At 37.3% G+C, this 16046-nt stretch overlaps 1 protein-coding gene across 1 annotated transcript in view; it reads left to right on the top strand.

The window, feature by feature from the left end:
• The first annotated feature begins 2212 nt into the window (after positions 1-2212).
• Positions 2213-16046, top strand: part of LOC135707066 (protein Aster-B-like) — a 61984-nt gene continuing 48150 nt past the window's right edge. The window contains exons 1-2 of the mRNA XM_065228804.1: positions 2213-2448; positions 8806-8889. Of these exons, the coding sequence (XP_065084876.1) occupies positions 2411-2448; positions 8806-8889 (122 nt within the window). The 5' untranslated portion in view covers positions 2213-2410. The remainder of the gene's footprint in view (positions 2449-8805; positions 8890-16046) is intronic.

The raw sequence follows: 16046 nt of genomic DNA, 5'->3' as shown, positions 1-16046 counted from the left end.
GTGGATTCATGCAGAACATGCAGGGGTGAGTGAAATAGCTTGGGACTGCTTGGGACCGTTGTTCTGGTACTGAGTGAGCCAAAAATAATAATGATTTTCTTCGGGACCCAGTGGTCTTAGAGTTACCTCTATGGTTCCACCTCGTGCACTTGACTTCAGAAATTTGTGTGTGAAAACAGCAACATGTTTGTGAAAATACGTTAAATGACTGGAAGTCAACGCAGGAGTGCAGAATCATTCACGAAATCCGGCAGTTTCTGCACTCCTACATCGATTTCCAGATGTTCCATTGAATTTGCGGCCAAGAATTTCAATTGAGTGTAGCATTGCTCCAGACTTACACACTTAGATTTTTTTGCCGAGATGGGCACCACCGAGCAGCTCGGCATTTTATTTTGCTGGAAATTCAGCAAAAAATATGTTTGTTAGCTGAGATCTCGGCAAAATTCTCGTTTGTTAGCTGAATCGCGGCAAGTTTTTCACTGAGAACTAGCAAAATAAAATGCCGAGCTGCTCGGTGGTGCCCATCTCGGCGAAAAAATCTAAGTGTGTAGGCACGCAATCTGGCACTCCAAGAAAGCAACCAGCCGGCTGAACCACGAGGAAGTATTGAGCGCTTAAGCTGGACTATAGGTCAAGATAAGTTTAAACAGCATAATTGCTATTATGCCTCTAAACAAAATAAACCTGAGTCCTCTAATAAAAATCTTAAAAAAATCCGAAATAATTTATTTACTACTCATTGATATGTATTCATCAAAATACTGAAAAATTCAGCAAAAATAATGTTAACAAATAAATTACTGAAAAAGTCAGCAATTCTTTAACTGACTAAAACGGTAAATTTTGACATCTCAGGGATTTTTTCCATTTACCGAGTTTTCAGTTAAACCAAAAACTACTGAATTGATTGCTGAAAACTCAGCTGTTTAAAACCCCAGTAAAATTTTACCGGCTTCGGTAATCTAAACTCTGTGTGTAGTGCCGGTCGCATCGTGTGATGGGAAGGCAGCGCTCCCGGAACAGGTTCCGTGAGAAAGCGGAGAAGAAAAACAGGGTAGCTCGAGAGTACCTATCTCGAATAGGTACACTACTCTTCCAACCGATGTTGGTAATACCCAAGGGGGGGAGGTGGCTGTCAAATACGAACAATCGTCGCCTACCTCGCATAACTGGTTCCAAACGTAAACAAGCCATAAGAAACCTACAGGGTTTGTTTACGTTTGGAGCCAATTTCATACAAGAATGATCAGTAGGCTGATTTGACAGCACGTCTCACCTAGGTAATACCAACAATCAATACGAAACTAACAATTTTAAATTGGCTCACTACTTGACTAACCTATTGGTCCCAAGCAAATGATTAACGTAGCCCATTCTAGTATAAATTCCAGTACTACACTATGTTTGTTTTGATTCGCTATGAAAGTTTGACAGATAAAATGAGGGGTTAGTGGATTTTCCAATGTTTCGAGGGGTGAATCGATTAGCTTGGGACCGAAAATAGTACCAGAGCTGAGCCAAAAAGTTGAGCTCGTTTTTTCTGGACCATCTGGTCTTAGAGTTACTTCTAAAGAAATAAGATCATAACATCTAATTATTTCATCATTCCGAAAACATTTTTTTTACCCGAAATTAGTAATAGCAACGACCCCTAGTGCTGCACCCGGCACCCAGCTTTCATTTTGTTTTCATCCTTCCGCCGGGTTCCGGATGCAATGCCGCGCATAAGAATCTCATTTCCCGAACACTGCACCATCCTCACTGAGTCTGACGAAAGCTAAACCGACGCGATGTGTGGCCTAGAGAGAAAAACGAAAAACTTTTCCGCCCAAGCTCGTACACAACATCGATTCGGGTGGAAAACGGAAGAGTCAGAGTCGAGCATAATGTGTCAAGCTCATAATTTACATACCTACTACTACCTCCTCGTGGCCGTCCAGCAAATGGGTAACCATAGTTGGTGCTGAGACGGGGTAGCTGCTCCATGCAAGCTCGTTCGTGAGCACAGTCAAATGGTCTTTCAATAGAGAAGACCGAGGTGTTTTTTTAATACAGCCTACATGAAACTTTCCTCAGAATAGCAATAGCGGTGTTTTAGTTATTTATATTTTATTTTATTTATTATATTATTATGTGTGCTTTCTTGTTCGGTATTATCCTTTTGCTCCTAACGAGCCAGTGTAGATTGGTGTGTCGAAATATAAACATGGCTCTGCCCCAATATTCGATGGAGTGTGCAGCAATGGAGCAAGTTCTAGGTCGATACCAAATTCAGTTCAATTTCTTGCACAAATCAAAGAACAAGCGGTCCGAACAAATTAAAAAGTGCTAGTGATTTGTCTTCCAATTTTGGAAAATTTATTTATCTTTTAACTAACGTCGAAGTTCGAGAACGTGTGAGGCAGTGATGCTGCGGAAGAACCGCAGTCTAGCCGATCTTAAGGGGTTTGTTGGCAATTATCTAATGTGTATGCGATGCTAGACATTCAGCCGGTAGTGAACCATTGTTGAAGTTGCAGCAAAGTACATTCAATACATTTCATTATGTAATTATTCGAGGATTATACTAATGAACATCGATTTTCCATATATTCCATGCTCTGAAAGAAAATGTGTAGGCGGATGACCTAGTTTTCCTGTGCATGTGCTAACGAGAATATTAATGCATGCTTAGGATAGTTGCACGTGTTTAATTCAGTTTATTGAGTCCATCGAATAACATGTGGGGACATGCTGCGGCATTTTGATTAGCCCCACGTTGCATTATGACAAAGTTAATTTACTAATAATTTTCCATTCTATCATGACTCATCACAAATTATGAACGTATTAAAATCCCACTTGATGTCTTAGTTGTTGGTTAAACGTTAATGAAATATTTCTGTTTTATACAAAACATTAGCTGTGTTCAATAAAATAGCAGCGCATGCCGATTTTCATACAAAATGGTCAACATGATGTAACTTTGTTAAATTATGATCAATTGAGCTGAAAAGTTCGCCAAAGAACCACAAATATGTTCAATTTTACGATTACAAAATATTAAATTTTTGGAAGCACCTGCCGGCACCAGCTAAAAACTTCTTAGAAAGTTCTTGTCATGCCAAATTGTGGAAAAAACATAAACAAAATTATGGTTCGTTCAAAACCAATGTAAATGGATCAAAAACATCTAAAAATTCAGAAGTTTGTGAAGTTTTCAATATTTTTTTTCCCAAATTGGAACCAATCTTGTTGATAAAATACCGAAAAATAACTTAAATCCTTTGAACAACGTTGCTCGATAATAATCGATTGGAACGGTGTGTCTTTCTGAGACCCGCAAATGTGAATGAAGTGACGGGAATTATAAACGAGCTCAATGTAAAAACCCGAATTTATCCACCTATGGTGTGATCAGACCCTTCTTACTTATTCAAGTTTATTTATTTTATTGTCATTATCAGTGACCAAGCCCCCCACCCCCGTGTCATCCAGTGACGCTACGCCACTGCCTGGGGGTACCCGGAATATATCCGGGTGTAGTCTATTTGGTGAGGCTACCAATCACCTTATCATCGTATTTTAATGTGATTTAATGGGTTTTAATTCAATTCATATTCAAGCAACTTCCCCGGGGTACCCGGAACATGTCAAAGTGTGTCCAATGTGGTCTGGAACACTTAACACGACTTGCATTGATCTTATTTTTGAATTCTGTAGTAATTTGATGTGAGATCCTAGATGGTTTTGATACGTTTTCCGTTAAATCCAGCGTGAAGGCCCATATTCACCGGATCTTATTCCGGCCATATCTCCGGAACCGGTTCACCGATTCCAAAACCGTTCAATAGCGTTCAATGGGACCCCAAGACCTATCATTTGGCGCCGAGTTTGTCCAAATCGGTTGAGCGGTTGCTGAGAAACGTGAGCGCATTCATTTCGTTACATACACACACACATACACACATACACACGTACACACACACACACACACACACACACACACACACACACACACACACACACACACACACACACACACACACACACACACACACACACACACACAGACATGTTCCGATCTCGTCGAGCTGAGTCGAATGGTATATGACACTCGGCCCTCCGGGCCTCGGATCGATAGTCGGTTTTTCAAGTGATATCTATACCCTTCTTTGTAAGAAGGGTAAAAAGTAGTGGACCTGGTAATTTCCCTGCTAGTGTCATAAAAAGTAATGCAACTAAGTTTTCAGACATTCTTGTTCACCATTTCAATCAAATACTAGAACAAGGTACAAAGGTAACTCCTATATTCAAATCCGGCGACGCGTTTGATCCCTATAACCTATCTCTACTCTTTCTGTATTTAGCAAATTTTTAAAAAAATGTTGGTTAATAGATTCATTAATTTTATTAATCAGTATGATATTCTGTACAAACTTCAATACGGTTTCAGAAAGGGATGTAGCACTTTTACAGTCATAGTAGAACTTGTTAAGCTCCTTCTTCTTCGCTGTTTATGCTAAGTTTAGCTCAAAATTAAACGAAGGGAGATTTTAGGCGATAGTTAAAATTCAGAATTTTTTTCTGTGTACACTAACGTCATGCACAATGCTTTACCAATACGGGGGTTGTGTGAACTACAATCATGTTTATTTATTTACGATGTAATAAAACATCCAAACATGCATCATAATTTGGTTTACCTATTAATTCTCATGGCCACAACACGAGATATGCAAATAATTTAGTGAGAACTAGAGCTTTCAGTAGTCTTATTCAACGCGTTATTTAATATTTCAAATAACGCGTTGAATAACATTTATAGAGTGTAATTGGCAATAGTAAATGTAATCATATAAAAAATATGTTTTTTTTTTCTTTTCGGTTTCCTGGGATCCCTTCAAAGGAAAATAAGTCAACTGGGCATCTCTTTCTTAGCTAGTTTTTGTTTAGTGTTCATCACTTTCGTGCACACACCAATAAAGTATATGTTTATTTGATTGTATTATTATTTTTCATGTATACCTTACTTTTAGTTTTAGATTAGTCTTCTACCAGGGGGCTCAAAAGAGCTTTTTGGTGTGGGAATTAGTGGTAGGCCATAAAAAAAAACATGTAAACTGAAACGCGCGTCTACAGCTACCCGATTGTTTTAGCACCCAACAAGTCACATGTTTTTTGAGATCTGAAAAAGAAGGTAGATTAAGCATTTTTTTTTATCTGGTTGAGACCAGATTTGAAAAATCTCTTTTTTGAGCCCAAATGAGTAAAATTTCCATTATTTTGTTTATTTTACTTTACTTCAAGCGTTTTTAAATAGTATACAAAAAAATTGGCACTCTTGCAAACTAACCATACTATTATCTGGTACACAGATAAAAATTCTGAATTTTACTAGTGATGTAAACATTCATTCACGTAAACTTATATTTAATTTCACGCAACAGAGCAACTTGCAAACAATGTTGTTTACAACAATTGGCTTTTGTATACAATATTTGGACATTTCATGAAATGTATCTTAACTTTACACGATTTATAATGTAAACTTATATGATATGTGACGCTCCATTTATGTGCATCATATTGAACAGAAATTTACACTATTTTTCGAACTGTCTAGAGGAAACATTCCTCTACTTGATGGTATGAGAATGTGCGCACTTTTATTTGTGAGACCACGACGGATAAAGTCATTGTTTACAAAAACAGGTCCGCCCTTTTCAATGTTCATGAAGAATTAAGCTCAAAACAATGTTGTTAAATATTGCCGCTCATGGCATGTCCGTCCTTATAGCACAAAGCAGCAAGCAGAGAAAAAAAGGCAGTTCAGTTTGCTTTTTACACCTTTCCACGCTCAGCAATGGAGGCCTTCTTTTTTCATCATTTTCCGAAGAAACTTGATAAGATAATCCAGAAGTATAAAAATATGGGCTCATTGAAACTACAATTTTGATAAAGACGGTAATATGACCTTTCTGATTTTCATGAAACTTTGCATAATTTAGTTGAAGATGCTAATTTCAAATAACACACAGTTCGAAAAAGTAGTGTAAATTTCTGTTCAATATGATGCACATAAATGGAGCGTCACATATCATATACGGTTATATTATCAATCAATCTCAGATTGACCGCCCACGGATGTTGCTCTGTTATTACCAGATCAGCTGCAATTACACAGAGAACCAACAGATGATGTTTGGGACTAACATTCATCCTCAATGTGTAAGAACTGGAGATCTAATATTTAGCAATACCAGCGCCGGCCGTGTCCGAATGCAGGTCAACTAGGGAATGGGAAGGAATGTGTTGAAGTGGTACTCGCTGTGAAGGAAACCGAGAAATCCTCTGCGCTTCCACGAGAAATCACTGGGATGTTGGATGTGGGGAAAGGTTGCACACGCACACGCAGGGATCGTTTTTTGGTAGAGCGATTATAATACACAAAAACACACACACACACACGCGCGCGCGCACTCATCCAATTTCTATTTTTAGATCAGGACCCACACTGTGGTAAGCGATGCGATCGGTGTTAAAGAAGAATTTGTTTTCATTAAAATCTAGTGGGTATACAAATAAGGCAAAGTGAAAAATTGCAAGGAAGGGGACGGGCCTGGGATTGAACTCCCGACCTTCTGCTCAGTAAGCAGAAACGGTAACCACTGAGCTACCGAGCCTCGTCTCATATCATATACGGTTACATTATATATCATGTAAAGTTCTGACACATTTCATGCAATGTAGCAAATATTGTATACAAAAGCCCATCTTTGTAAACAACATTGTTTGCAAGTTGCTCGGTTGCGTGAAATGAAATACAAGTCTACGTGAATGAATGTTTACATCACAATTAAAATTCAGAATTTTTATCTGTGAGAGTAAAGTGGTAATTTTTATACGATAGATGAGGAGATGAAAGTATAGAATTGATAGTACCGTTTAGAGTACGGCAGTGTGAAAATTGCATATAGAGAGTAGAAAACTATCAAGGACAACTTTAGGACGGTACAAATCGGTTTTATCATCTATCTTTTCCAAACTCCCCCGTTGGAGAGGGATGGTGAGGGATATTCCCCCCCGCTACCACTGGCAAAAAGAGATGATCACCGACACGCTCAAGTACCGACGATGTAATTGAAACAGTTCTACCGATTTTGTAAAAAAATTGTTGCATAATTGGTGAAAAAATTGCATAATCCAAAATGGTCAACACACTTAGAAATAACTAATTTAACACGTGATGGAATCCGTCTTTGACATAAAAAATGAGACGTAAACAAACATGGCATGTAGTACTAAAAGCTCCGAGACTGAAAAGTTCGTTGCTCGACGAAAAGTACGTTTGATTGAGCTATATTTCGCGTCTGTTATGACTCAAATTTATGTCAAAATTGGCGCTCGTATACGTCACTCTCAGAGCACTTAAATTTACGTGAATTTTTCTAAGTGTGTATAACATCTTGATTGATTCAGCAAAAATGTGCATCATCAAAAGTTCTAAAATAACCTGGTTTCTAGTGGCCACCCTAATTCGCTTGTTTACGGGAAGCTTACCGCTCGCCCCGAAAAATAAATTATGGTTTGATTTTTCTTAAAATGTTGAAAAAGAGATCGAAATCAGTTTTTTCTCCAATTATAACGAAAATTTACGTGTAAAAGCATTTTTACTACGTCATCATGGCAAAAAGTTATATTTAAAAAACCGTAAAATTCTACCGTTTTTTGTTTAGAGTTTAACCTTTTTTCCATTGTGAATTTTCTCAAGAATCTAAGGAAAAATCCTAAAAATAAGATTTAAGGTGAACATTTATATGATTGATTAGATGATGATACAATTGATAGTTCCGTTAGAGTACGGTAGTGTGAAAATTGTATATAGAAGTAGAATATGAGCAAAGGGCATCAAACGAGAAATATGTAAAAACTTTCCCGACGATATCATTAACCGACCAGTAACTGTTTAGACACAAACATTTTTGTCTTCTTACGGCAACGAATACAATCCGAAACATCTTCACGTTCGATTCAAGTGAAAAAGGTTTTCGTAAACCCTATTTATCACGTAACTTTTACCGGAATTGCTCAAATAGAAAAAAAAATTGTGTGACGAAATAGTGTCCGATTTTGAACGCTTCTAACATGGTCCTTTATGGATGAAATTCAATTTTAATTTGGCAGTTATTGATAGTTATTTATCAATGGTGAACTATTGAAAATCAATCAAAGTTTTCAGCCATAATCAACCAATCACGTGCTCGCTCGCTATCACTATTGAGAGAACAGAGAAACGAGCCAGTACAACTCAATCCTCAATGTAATTTTTTTGTTTCCTGACAAACGTGAGTTTGATCGGTTGCTTTTAAAACCTAGCTCAGGTTGAGGTTCTCACTGACAAAAAGTTAGGTTTCGGGTATTATCCTCTAATAAAAAAAAAGTTATTAATTGTGCAGAACCAATGAATGAGTAATAGACTCTTTTTATCAGCTTTGTCTTGCAGCTACAAAATGCTAAGTGGGACGGCTCCGGTGTAGTTGTTAAAATTCATACCTCTCATGCCAATGTGACGAATTAAAGCTCACCCCCGGACAAGTCATGAATGACACAAGAATGTTAAAGTGACTATACTTAAAAAAAAGTAGAGCCAAACCACAACAACATATCCCACCACAGTCAAATTACTCTACAAGTAATATTAATAGTTCATCATATGGTAAAATTTACCTTTTTGTTTTGCTTTCATTAGTCATCAACTATTCTAGTCATGTTGGAATATATAGATAGTTTCAAAGATACTATTTATGTTCTTGATTGCAGATCTCCTCGTAAAGGTATTGCCCGGGGTTTTCCCGGACGCGGAGGTATTGTTGCTGCTGAGTGTGTCCGGTTGGATATCGAAGGGTAAGTATCAAACTAATTTTGTCAGTTGATTTAAACTTTTCGAAAAAAGGCATAGTTTCTAACCGTTACATTTACGTCATCTCATAAGAGGCAAATCAACTTCATTTAACACTTGTGTGACGACACAGTTCTTATCATCCGTGGGTGTCTGTGCAATATAAAACAATCAACGAGCTATTTAGACCAGGTGTTCAAACGGCCATGAAATCCATACATTGATAAATAGATTTGATAACGGTCTGCGAGCTCTGTATCTGGAGACAGGTTTATACACCTGATATGAACTTGTTGAATGAAATTCAATTTAATAGCATGTTTTCGATATCCGCACTTCCACTCAAAATATTTTGAGCATGGCAATAAGTCCGTTAATTGTCTGCTAATCGCTCTTTTTGCAATACAGGGAATCAAAATGTTATATTAGTCGTATATTAGCACTATTTTGCTATAAGTGCAATTAGTGGGCTTCTTAATTACTTGGATTGATCATCTTTAGTCTATGCTTGAACTAATCATGAAGGACTAACCCTGTCAAATCATTTGTAATAAATCCAACCTTACATTCGATGTAACATAAATTTGTTTTGCGTGCATCCATGCGACATATCAAACTTCATGATTTTCAAAACTCGGCCCATAAAGGTCTTATTGAGACTTTATGGTCACATTGGCCCTCCTGGAAAAAAAGAGATGAACCAGCCTCTGGCTGAAAGTCTCGCTAATAAAGATAACCTAAGCTAACCTCCTGGGAATGTTCCGGTGACCTCGAGGAGGTGTATAATTCTCGACAAGATGCAAAACCCGTCGTGCGACAATCCAAACTTCATGATTCTGCAGAAACTTGACAAAAGCTGCATGGCCTTATAGAGACTCTACGATCACATTAGCCATTACGAACATATTCTGGGGCTCCGGAAAAGTGACCAGTTTTCGACAGAAAAGGATTGCTGAATGATTTTTAGAGCTAATTGCATTTTGAAATCTATTCAAGTTTAGACGTTTGGTACGCAAAGGTTAAGGGTCACGTAAAAGGTTTACAGTTTGTAAGAGATTTTAGCGATTAATTGTAATTAAAAATGTTTAAATTGCACTAAAAATTTTGCTCTATTTTTGGGGTTATTTGTTCAAATGCTGTCGATATTGAACATGTGTGGATGCTATGATAATGACTAACAAGCCTAATTTTTGGGGAAATTAAAAATCTTCCATAGTAAAAAACATAATAGTATACAAACTTTAAATCTTTGCGCAACCTTCTTAATGACACGATTGATGGAATCCTTTTTTCATACAATTTGCTTTACCACTTCGCATTTTCACATCTTGTGATCTACAAATGTTCATAAGTTCAAAATGTTTGCTGCAAAAAAGCAAGCATCACGTTTAATGTTCAGATCTGTATGATTTCTAGATGGCGAGATTAGTACCAGTGAAAACGAGAAGTGGAGGGATCCTGTGAACCTTCCTTAACATTCATAAATATTAACCATAAATATTGAACAGGCTCATATTGTTGGGTAAACGGCGCCGGTGGTGTAGTGGTAAGCGTGATTACCTCTCACCCCGCGGCAGGCCTGGGTTCAATCCCAGTCGGCGCTGCCAGGATGTTCTGAGGCTTAACATCTCTGATCACGCCTTTCTTCGGATGGGAAGTAAAGCCGTTGGTCCCCGGTTCATGAGTTGATGGGTCGATAGGTAGGGTCCAGGTGTGGGAGCTGCCTTCCTGGCACGTCGGTAGCATTGGTGCTCAGCACGGAAAACAAGATCGACGGAAAAACAAAGCAAAGGAAAAAAAATTGTTGGGTGATTGCAATCATTACAGACACATTTTTTTAATGAAGCACTCTTATGTAGCATCATCAAACACTCATAGTGAATAAATCATTCTTATTCATGGGAAAGTAGTAGCATTTTCTTCTATAACTTAAATGTAGAACATGTTACTTTTTCCAAGGGAATAAAATATTGGGATTGGAAGGAGAAGCCCAGAAGTGTTCCAAAAGAGTTTCTGAGCAAGATTTAAAAGAAACACTGAAGACATTTTAAACAATAATTCCAAGGAATTTCTGACCACAATTTCAAGAAAACTCTGAAGAGCTCAAAAGAACTCCTGACATTATTTCCAAGAGAATCGCGGTAATAATTCTAAGCAAATCTAACCATGGAAACAGTTCCAAAGGAACTTTAAGGATATCATATCATTTTTAGAGAACATACAAAGGGGAGCACCCTGAAAATAAATTTGTGAACCTTTTACAACGAAATTGATAAGGTAATTCAGATATAGGTAAAAGTTTTTCCTATCTATGAAATTCTTATTCTTCTTCTTCTTCTTCTTCTTCTTCTTCTTCTTCTTCTTCTTCTTCTTCTTTTTATTTGGCTTTATGACGTCCCTACTGGGACTCTACGCCGTTCTTTGTTCTTTGAGCACTTCCACAGTTGAGAGCTTTCTAAGCCTGTACCATTTTTGCATTAGTATAATTGTGTGGCAATCATATAGGGTAGAGAACTACTTCGGCCTAATCGCCCATTTTTGGCCTATCGAGCAGAACACTTCAAATAAATCCATGATTTCAGAGTTAACAAGTCTATTATGCGTTTGATACGATACGTTAGTTAATAAGCTACCGAACGAAGCCAATGAGAATGCGTGATATGAATGTTTGCACCCATTATTCCCAAAAACAAAAGAAGCACTCCGACCGAATGAATTTTCATCTTCATCCGATATGCCAAAGTGAATTCATTGGCGTTTCAATGCGTTAGACCGAATTTAGAATCTGTAGGCCGAGTTTGGCGTCAAGAAGTAGTGTTAGACTTTCGACAATATCTCAACGATTGATTTATCTTTATCAAATCTTACGGTACTTACGGAAAAGTAAATAAATGTTGTTAACCAAGACTGCTTTATAGCTGCACCTTTACCGACTGAACTAAGGGAGGCTCCATATTTTTGAACATTTTTGTTGCAAGGGACTAGGGATTGAACGAATTTTCAAGATTTTGGAAATCATTATTTTATTTTAAGCATTCTGTGACTGGAATTTGTTAGATCTTAAGCTTGATTTTTTTTCGATACGCTGACCATAGAAAACAAATGTAATAAATTAAAATTAGAAGGGAACATTTGCGGGATTCTGAGACAAACAAAAACATTTACAATTATCAACATTTTTCGAGTCCTGGATTTTGAAAAATATTAGAGAATGCTAAGTTTCAAAAATCGAATGTTTGAGACTATGGAATTTGAAGTAATCTGATCCTTTTGATAAATTTATAATTTAATTTTTTTTAGGGCTATCCACACCGGAGATATGTCCTGGAATTAGCTTAAATTTAGCATTGCCCATTTTATTTTCAAACCTGGCACTGTTTGTTCTTTGTAAACGCCAGACAGACATACTTATCATACTTACCACTCAACCACTGCCGCCGTCAAAAGCTGTCACATGATTTATTGTTTCAGTTTGGAAAGAGGCGTCATTTCAAAAGATTGCCTCGTTACGCTGCTGAGTGACGGTCTGGTAACATGGGTTTTGAGTGATGATATGATCTTGCAAATTTTGTAATTTCAAGCTGAACATTGCATTTGGTCCTAAGTAACATTGACAGATTCTCTTCGTCGACTCTTTGCATCCTCACGGCCACGTAAGACATTCCCAGCTATTTTCAGCTCACAGATCGACGAAAGAAGCTATCATCTATCTTCTAAGACGACAAACATGACAAGAAACGGTTCTATACCTACCCAAATTATTAACGAAAGAGAAAGTCGGCTGCTGCCTTATGGGTAAAATTTTGCATCTCGCAACGATTGTTGATGGTATGATAGATTATTTGGATTGAGCAGTCGCTGCCCTTAGTACACATCTACTACCAAACGGTCTCTTCCAACTTCCAAGTCAGCTGTTTGCAAAAGGAGCGGATACAGTAGAAGGCCTGCGCGTACCAATACACGTGCAACTTCATAATGTGATGGATGGGGTTTAACCGTGTATCAGCACTAGACCCCATCGTGGAAGTATGCGCACATCGCGAATCAAAAGAGGCAGTAATTCATCTCTCAGTGCAAAGAGCGTTGATTATAATTATAAAAAAGCGTATCTTATCTGACACACTCATTCCCATTTATATGGTTTGCCTGGAAGTAGTGGCTGATTTCTGTTATAATGGTTATCATCAGTCGCGATGCTGCCGTAGGTACTATTTCGTTTATGTATGTGCACTATAGAACAGAACTTTTGTGTTGTTTAGCCCATGAAAGTGTGCGAAAGAGATTACGCTGGCCAGAAAGGGGTGGAAATTTCAATTGAAGTTTGCGAATGTCTACTCGCAGCAGTGTCGTATCGCGTCCCAATCTATTAGTACAGATCCAAATTCACCCGAAACCTTCTGAAGTAGTCGATTTTCTTTCCTAATCTTACTAGCAAAAAAAAAGTGCGATTCCCAGTGTATAGGCCTATCGGTGTGAATGAATGTATTGCTTTAATATTTTTCTTCACCTATAATTTCTGCTCTCTCGTAGCAGTTTTTCTCTAACTTGGAGTACGACCCACCGTCGTCGTGTAATCAAGACCTGTCGTCTCAGTTCGCTCTCGTCTCACCGAAGGTAGTCTGGCGCAGTGCTATCATCATCTTGGTATGATGATGATGCGGGAAACCATCGATATATCGTGTGGTTTGGTGGAATTTTGCAAAATAAATCCGTAAAGGTGATCGACGAAAGTGTGTTCTATTTTCGCCTTAGTGTTGTTGTTGTTAGCATAAGCGAGGAAAATGAAAATTTGGATTTTATTTTTAGTCATCAACTTCGTAATTAATTCTCGGTGGGAAACTGTGTGACTGGCGTGTAGTAAAATTTGCCGTGACGGTACTGGAGACTGCATGGGAAGGTTTCTATCGTACGATAGTGGTTGCCCTTGGTGGTGTTAGTGTGATGGTTTGATTCAACGTTGCGAATTTATGCGAATTTTGGAGAGAGAGTTTTCTTGCGGTACTTAACTGTTCTTTTAAAGTTTACATTAGCGGTTTACACAAGTGAGTCAGTTCAGTAATTAACAACTTTGTTTGTGATATCAGATTTATAGGCACATGTGTTATGTTTCAAGGAAAGTAGAAGTTAGTGAAACTTATTTGCAGTCCAAATCTGATAGGTGGTGTGTATTGGTCGTATTATTTGTTGATACGTAGGTGTTGAACAGCTGAGACAAATGTGTTAATTTGCATTTTATATTTGATATGTTTTTTGGTGGATTTCTTTGAAACAATAAGTGTATGAATTGGTGTAATTCACTTTGACAATTGCATGTGGGTTGTATTTTTTTGGCACAACCACAATGGATAAGAAACGACAGCGAAAATTATGGTTGTTTACTTACTCATGATAAAGCACGTTTCTAGAATTCAAATAAATTTCGGATGTATGCAGTCCTTTTGTTATCAGTAAAAATACTGTAAATATAATACGATAGTAAATCACATTAATCTGAACCTTTATTTTGTCGATATTGGCATGAACTGAGCTTGGATTGCTTTTAATTTGTACTAAATTTTATGAGTATGTGATCCTTTTTTGTTTCAGTTATTTATAAAGTTATAGAATTGAATTTATAAAGAGGACCAGACATAAGTTTCAAAGCTGCTCCAAAGATCAAACCATGCGCCTTCAATTAATCTTGTAATGCCGATGAACGTCATGATTTTGAGGTGATGTTTTATCAGTGATACGTGATTTTTTTCTAAATCTGACGCTTCTTCATATCAGGCGGATTGTTAACCAGTGCTTATACTTAACACGACAACAAAACGAAGCCTCTAAATCCTTGAATTATGTGAAATAAACTGAAGTTATTACTTTACAATATTGATAGAAATGATTTTTTTCTAGATCCGACGCATCTTTAAATCATGCAATTTGTTAACCTGTGCTATAACTTTATAATTTCCATTTAAGTTCCATGGTGTGTTTGTTAGAATGACTATAAAACATTAAATGGTATACTTTTGTGTACAAAATATGGGTCAATTTGAGCGTTTATTTCTATGAGTCACTTTTTTCTAAGTCTATTTGTATGGAAACAACATTCAAGACCCCACGATGAAAAATTTAAGTACCTATTAGTTTAACAATTACTGGAAACGTCCCCTCTTTCGAATGGTGAAGGTTTCGAAAATAGCGATTTTTTGGTTTTCATGTTATTCTAACAAAGACACCATAAGTTCACTCTTGAAGGGGGTGGCGGTGGTTGGGGTTCCACCCCTTTCCTCTTTTTTGCCTTGAGGCAAATATAAAATTGTCTTTTCGTTTGTACAAAATATGAGTCAATTTGAGTGAGTTTTGCTATGGATCACGTTTCGCTCAATCATTTTTCACGAAACATATCGATAGCAAATTTGTTTGATCAAGAACTTGTTGGTGAAGTTTCATGCAACTATTCCAGGAAAGGTCATCCGACTTTCCAGATTTTTATTAACAACTGTACCCGGTTTCTTCTGACTTCCTTGGGGAGTTTTTTTTTTCTTTCGGGAGTTTCAAGTCAGTACTAGTTTCAAGATATATTAGTTCCAATTCGTCCAGAATAAAAAAAATACACCGACTTTCCTAATTTCTATTTTTGGTTGATTCTGCTTACACCTTATTTGAATCACATACTAACCCCTATTCGGAAGTTTCTTTCAGCTTTTCCTGGAAGTTTTTTTTTATTAAAGTGTTCAATTTCACCGACCACCGGATTTTTTTTTACTATACCCGGAATTTACCGCTAAACTTTCTTTTATCTTTTCACAGAAGCTAATTCCAGTTTGTTTTACGATCTTACGACTTCTTCTGGATGGTTCTTCTGACTTCCCCAAGATTTTTTTTATAACTTCTAACGGAAGTATATTCCGGTATTCCCCAGAAGTGCTTCTTGCTTCCATCGATGTTTCTACCGATATCGAATGGGAGTTAATGGGAGATTGCTCCGAAAGTTTCATTTGACTGACACCGGAATATTTTTAAGATTTTTCCTGGAAGCTCTATCCGACTTTCTCTGGAAGTTTTGCTAACATGCCTGGAATTGTCTGTCGTAACTCTCTGGAAGTTTATCTAAACTTTATCTGAAAGTTCTCTCGGATGTGTCCCGAAGGCTCTTTCCGTCTTCCATTGGAAATTTCTT

This window comes from Ochlerotatus camptorhynchus, unplaced genomic scaffold (assembly GCF_037179485.1).
Source record: "Ochlerotatus camptorhynchus isolate MF236.1 unplaced genomic scaffold, CSIRO-AGI_Acam_v1.1 ptg000303l, whole genome shotgun sequence".
NCBI lineage: Eukaryota > Metazoa > Arthropoda > Insecta > Diptera > Culicidae > Ochlerotatus > Ochlerotatus camptorhynchus.
The sequence above is the reverse complement of the archived record's forward strand: the minus strand, read 5'-3'. Positions and strand labels throughout refer to the sequence as shown.